At 48.9% G+C, this 6527-nt stretch overlaps 1 protein-coding gene across 1 annotated transcript in view; it reads left to right on the plus strand.

The window, feature by feature from the left end:
* Positions 1-1261: 1261 nt before the first annotated feature.
* Positions 1262-6527, plus strand: part of epha10 (EPH receptor A10) — a gene marked incomplete at both ends in the record, with an annotated part of 81213 nt that continues 75947 nt past the window's right edge. Inside the window, 4 exon segments of the mRNA XM_080836338.1 lie at positions 1262-1318; positions 1665-1791; positions 2590-2654; positions 4333-5061. Coding sequence (XP_080692464.1) covers positions 1262-1318; positions 1665-1791; positions 2590-2654; positions 4333-5061 — 978 coding nt within the window.

Raw genomic sequence — 6527 nt, forward strand, 5'->3', positions numbered from 1 at the left:
ATCTTTTTTGTGTTCCTCTTATTAAAAGGATAATCGCTGGACAATGATCCTCCCTGTGGACCGCAGTAGGCACACAGCTCCCAGTTCCCAGTGTGCAGCTGTCCATGGTGCTGAGCGTGTGTGTGTATGTGTGTTTGGTGGTTGTGTTTGTTTGCGAAGGGAGGGTGAATGTGATGCACAGGGGTTTCAGAGAGGACAGGGGGAACAACATGTGGCTAATCCCCTTCCATTGAACTTCATGGTGCTCATTTTATAATTCTCCCTTTCTGGGATTTGTATTGGAGAGTGAAAGAGAGAGAGAGAGAGAGAGGGGAGGGAGAGGGGGGAGATAGAGAGAGAGGGGGGGGGGGGATGTGTGTGTGTGTATGGGAGACAGATTAATGCCAGCCTGACACCCACATGCCTTGAGCCATGTCTTTTACCTTCTGTCTGTTTTTCCTTCAAACTGCCTCTCCATTCCCTTCTCTCTGTCATTGTGCCTGTCAGGGGAGGCAGAAGCTGTGTTGGATAACATCAGGAGACCATGTCCTCCATGAAAGACTGGACTTTTCCCTTAGCAGAACAAAAACAAAAAAACTCATTATTATTCATTTCATCTTTTCATGCAGACCGTCATTGTTCTCTGATTTAAGTATTGTAAAGGATTGCATCACAGTGAACACTAGAATCACTGGCATAATAAATGGCGAAATAAACTGCTCGCTCTCCCCCCCCCACCCCCCCCTCTCTTTCTCTCTCTCTCTGTCTGTCTGTCCCTCCCCAGCCATGTCCTCCTCCTCTCTCCTCAGGTGTGTGTGTGTGTGTGTGTGTGTGTGTGTGTGTGTGTTTGTGGAGTGTAAGCCTCTAGAGGGCTAAAGAAGCCATTTGAAATGAACCAGAAGTGCTTATGAGGACAAGGATGAGTGTGTGTGGCAGTAGCACAGTAGGCCTCTGAGTATTCATGGAGAAATGCCCTTTACAGACGCGTTGTCAGGACGTGGCAAACTGAAGGGGTGTGTGTGTACTTGTGTGTGTGTGTGATGGCTATGTAATATACAGAGTGAATGGATGTAGTTTGACTATGTCAGTATCATGGGCAGGTATAGTACTGTTCCCTCAGGGCCACATGGACGGGAATATTGTGTGTGTGTGTGTGTGTGTATTTTAAACCCAGCAGAGGGAGTGTGTAGGTTTTGCCGTGGCTGTGCATCACCTCCGTTTGTTGTGTAACTAGTGGCTGCACTTTAGACACGATCCGGCTGAGCAGTTTGCCTGCGGCGGCATGACGTGGCTGATGACCGCAGCCAAGGTGACGACCAAATCAGAGGTTGGTATCGCGGTGAGCACTTGGCGTTGCCCCGACGGCTGATAGAAGCCCCCGCAAAGTCCCATGCTTGTGTGTGAACGTGTATGTTTGTGACTCATACCGTGGGTTGCAGCATGAAAGATGGCAACTGTTGCCAAACAAGACGAATGGGTTTGTTTCTTCTCTCCTCTCCTCTCCTCTCCTCTCCTCTCCTCGTCTCTCTCTCTCTCTCTCTTTGTCTGTCTCTCCCTCTCTTTCTTCTCAATACCTTTTCCTCTGTGCCCGTCTTAGAGAGTTGGCTTCTGGGAATTGGAGTCTTTTAAAGTCTTTCTTTGAGTTCCGCGCCTGCGTTCTCCTCCCGATGCCTCTATGTTATCAGGGCCATGCAGAGCCTGGGCCTTTTACAGCTCTGAATAGCGGAGACAACAAAAGCCAGTGCGGGTTTGGATGGGAAGGCGTGCTTCTGGGACCACTTGGGCTTGAAATTACCACCGTTGCTGTCCAAGGTGCTGATGCAGACCTTCCAGAACACTTGTGCTGCCCAAGGCTCCCCTCTCCAGTGTGCACTGCTTCATAATGCCACGAACCTTGTCCGTGGTGCTGAAGTGGTCCTGGCACTTTCTCTTTTTTTTGCGCTGTCCATAGTACTAGTGGTTTCTCTGTCCATGGTTACAGATTGCCTTTGTGTGAGTGTGGAGAAAGACACCAGCACAGTAGCAAAGCTGCAAGAGTCCAGATGGAAGAGACAGGGAGAGGCAGTCGAATAGACCAGTGTTGATCTGTGAAGGAGTGAATAGAACACCATTCAATGCGCTCAGGCCATTTAGCAGTCTTACTCAGAAACTATAGACAAGAGGATATAATTCAGTCCACAGGCGACATTTCTCCACAGGCTCTCTGAATATGTCTATTTTCACCGCTCTCCATCCTCTCAGTGTAAGAGTAATGCACAGGAGACATTATTATGCTGAGTGCTTTTACACAGTGCCCATCACCTCTACAGCTCCTAATGGCGTACTTGAGCTATTTATCCTGCAGGCACGCGCAGCTGCCGCGTTCTTCTTAACCACAGATCAGCCACATCGCCGGCCTTTGTTTCAGCACTTACTGCTCTGATAAACAGAACAATAAGGTTCCTTTTCTGTACTTACTGCTTCGATAAACAGAACAATAAGGTTTCTTTTTCTGTCCTTTTTGTGTGCTGTTAATTGTTTTGATCAAAGAGCATGGTCTTTTGATGACTAACCTTCTTTTTTTCTCTCTCTCTCTCCTCTTTCTGTCATCTGTGTTTTCTTCTTCTCCAGTTGTCTTGCTGAATTCTAAAGAGTCCCAGGCTGAGCTGGGTTGGACTTCATACCCTTCAAATGGAGTGAGTCTAGCCTCTCTTTTTACTGTTTTATTCTCTGTTTCTCTCTCTTTTCCCTCTGTTTCTTGTGTGCATGTTTGCGCGTGTATGCGTGTGTGTATGTGGGCAGTGTGCGCAATGTATGTGTTTATGTCTTTGTGTGCTTGTTTTTGTGTGTATTTTGGTGTATAAACATCTGTGCATGCACGTAGGAGTGTGTTTGTGTAGGTATTTTTGGCTGTTCTTGTCTCTCTATTTCTTTGTCTCTCTCCGTGTGTGTGTGTGTGTGTGTGTGTGTGTGTGTTTGTGTGTGTGTGTGTGTGTGTATATGTGTGCACGGGAGCGCGCACCTCTGCACTCACTTTTTATTTGCTCTTTCGTCCTCAGCTGTGAGAGCAGGGCTGTTTAGCAGTTTGGGCATGTCTCCAGTCAGCACTATAGTAAAATGGACTCGCAGTGGACAGCTGGCCAGCCCTCTCCCTTTTCTTTCTTTCTCTCTCTCTTTCTCTCTCTCTCTCTCTCTCTCTCTCTCTCTCTCTCTCTTTCTTTCTCTCTCTCTCTTTCTCTGTCTTTCTCTCTCTCTCTCTCCCCCCTTCCCACCAAATTCAAGCCATCTCCCCTTGCAAAATAAGCTGCACAAATAAATTCAATCAATACCGTAATCCCCTTCAACACAGGATATCTCCACCACTGGAAAACGCAAAACCTAAACTACTGGGGCATTGATTGGTTGTGTAAAACCCTCATGTAAAAGGACGGCATCGAAAAACAGAGATGGAGACAGACACAGACACAGACACACACACACGCTGGTGATGCTCCCTCCTCTCCCTCTGTGTGTGTGTGTGTGTGTGTGTGTTTGTGTGTGTGTGTGTGTGTGTGTGTGTGTGTGTGTGTATGTGTGTGTCTCTGAAGGGAAGGCGCCACGTGAGCAAGCTCAGTCTGCCGTGGCGCTTACCTGCCTGGTGCGGGCCAGAAGAGACCGGGGTCCATGTGTTGATGGTCTCAGCGCAAGCTGTTATTTATTTAGCTTGTTAAATCTGGACGTGACAGTGATTTAAAATCCACACTCCTGAGCCAGTGTGTTGGAGTGTGCGCGTGCACGCGCGTGTGTGTGTGTGTGTGAGTGCGCACGCGTGTGTTTGTGTTTGAGAGGGAGAGACAGCCGCTGTGGAGCTCATTGTGAGGCATGCCAGAGACACTCTGCCCCCATGGAAACGCGTTGTCACTCAACTCCCACACTCACCACGGAGACGGAAGTTGACACTTTGCAATACACACAAGTGCTGTGGGGGAAAACACACACACACCCACGCGCTCGGAAAACACACACACTCACACATACACAAACACACTCATTTCAGGTGGAAGCTGAATTCCCAAACCTTTCTCGCTGTAAATATGAAGGAGCATCAAAACATGAAATTTAATTTCACTCTAACATTTTACACATGGGTTTATAGTGCACATAAATGATGGTGGATCGCAGTCTTGGGAGTAATGGATTCCGAGAGTAATGGACTATAACTCAGGCCTTTGCTGGATTTGGTGCTGTGCTGACATTTTCTCCTGTTCTCTTCCTCTCCTCTTTTCTGTTCTCTCGTCTCTTCTTTACCTTCATTTCTGTTCTGCCCTTCCCCCCCTCTTCTCACCTTCACTCCCTCCCTCCACGCATCCATCCATCTCTCCATCATCTGACCAGTGGGAGGAGATCAGTGGCGTAGATGAGAAGTACAAGCCCATTCGCACGTACCAGGTGTGCAACGTGATGGAGGCGTCGCAGAACAACTGGCTGCAGACGGGTTGGATCTGGCGCCGCGGTGGCCAGCGCATCTTCGTGGAGCTTCAGTTCACGCTGCGCGACTGCAACTCCATCCCCGGTGTGGCGGGCGGCACCTGCAAGGAGACCTTCAACCTGCTCTACGCCGAATCGGACTGGGATCTTGGCCGGGTGGCACGCGAGGACCGCTACACCAAGGTGGACACCATCGCTGCCGACGAGAGTTTCACCCAGGGCGACCTGGGCGAGCGCAAGATGAAGCTCAACACGGAGGTGCGCGAGATCGGCCATCTCAACCGCAAGGGCTTCCACCTGGCCTTCCAGGACGTGGGCGCCTGTGTGGCGCTGGTGTCCGTGCGCGTCTACTACAAGCGCTGCCGCGGCACCGTGCAGAACCTGGCCGTCTTCCCCGACACGGTGGCTGAGGCCGCCTTCGCCACCCTGGTGGAGGTGCGTGGCGCCTGCGTCAACAACTCGGAGGTGGACATGGACAGCCCACCCAGAATGCACTGCAGCGCCGAGGGGGAGTGGCTCGTGCCCATCGGCAAGTGCAGCTGCAGCGCCGGCTTTGAGGAGGGTCACAGTAGCTGCGAACGTAAGTCTGGGGTTTCCACGTGTGTGTGTGTGTGTGTGTGTGTGTGTGTGTGTGTGTGTGTCTATATGTGTGTGATTTGTTCTCTGATATGTGTGGCTTTCAGACATGTTTCAGTGTTTCTGAGAAATGTTCTAAGATCATGTTCCTGTCAGTAAATGGTACGTGCACAGTGTTTTGATGTGTGGGAAATACTTGTGAAAAAGTTCTATAAGGTCCATAAATGCCTTTAAGCTGCTAATAAGCAGTTTATAGTATGCATCCCAAGGGTCTAAAGCCGATATATTACCTGGACATGTACATGGAGAAAGTACTAGGCCCACATAAAACTTGTATAATTAATTTCACTCTCAAATTTAATGTCATCCATCTTTGATCTTTCCTCTTACCTATTTCCTTTTTAGCATTTTTATTCACTTCGTTTGTACGCGTGTTTCACGGAGTGCCAAAGTTAAGACCACAGAGCTCTGTTCCACGCCAGCTCTCAGGGCCTCATAAAGATTATCAACACAAGCCCATTTGAATCTGATTCCCCTCCATAGCATGCCTTATTCATCAGCATTTGCTCAGTCTCTCTCTCTGATTGGAGAACATTATGCCTCCCAGCTCCCCGAGAGGCGGATGGACCTGAAAGATTTACAGATACTGCTGACACATCTTACGTAAAATAAACATCCCGTGGACCACTTTTAACATCATTATGAGTTAGTGCGCAAGATTATATACCATGTGACGACAGATGCATTCAGCCTTGCAAACCTGAGGGAAATATTATTATTTTTTTTTTTTTCAGTGACTGTTTTCTAATGTGATTTGTAGTTAATTGACGTTGGCATTCATCACGAAATCATGGAAATTGGAGATGCCATAATGGAACCACACATAATTACGACGGGGTTTACAGCCCATTGACGTGGGGAAGTGAGAAGGGGGGGGCGGGGGGGTGGCTTGTGTAAATGTTGTGTCTGAGGCATTCATTTATTTTGACAGGCTCGATGAGGCTGTACACGGATGGGTATTGAAGTGCTCGTCACTCACTCGGAAAATCGGGTCACCGGGCATCAATGGCATCAATGTTCAATCTTGCAGACATGTGCAAATACACATGCGTGTATACACACATGTGTACACACACACACACACACAGTCAACAGCTTTTGGTGAATCAATGCTGCGTCATGGCCCAGAGTAGCGTGAGTATGCAACCACAACTCGGCCAAGGTTCACACACTGCAGGACAAGTGTGTGTCACAAGATCTTGTGTGCAGGCCAGCACTGAGCCACAGCACTCTCACCCACAGTCCTTTGCTCTGACGTAGGTGTGGGCTGAGTGACATTACTGGTGCTACTCATACGCTGATTTCCTTTTTGTGTGTGTGTGTGTGTGTGTGTGTGTGTGTGTGTGTGTCTGTGTGTGTGTGTCCTGTCACGCGCACTTGTAGTGCTTGATGACTCTCATAGTTCAGCTCTCAATCTGTGATGCAGAGCCCAGCTCATGTTCTCAATGACACCACCTCCGCTCTGG

Source organism: Sprattus sprattus, assembly GCF_963457725.1.
Source record: "Sprattus sprattus genome assembly, chromosome: 4".
NCBI lineage: Eukaryota > Metazoa > Chordata > Actinopteri > Clupeiformes > Clupeidae > Sprattus > Sprattus sprattus.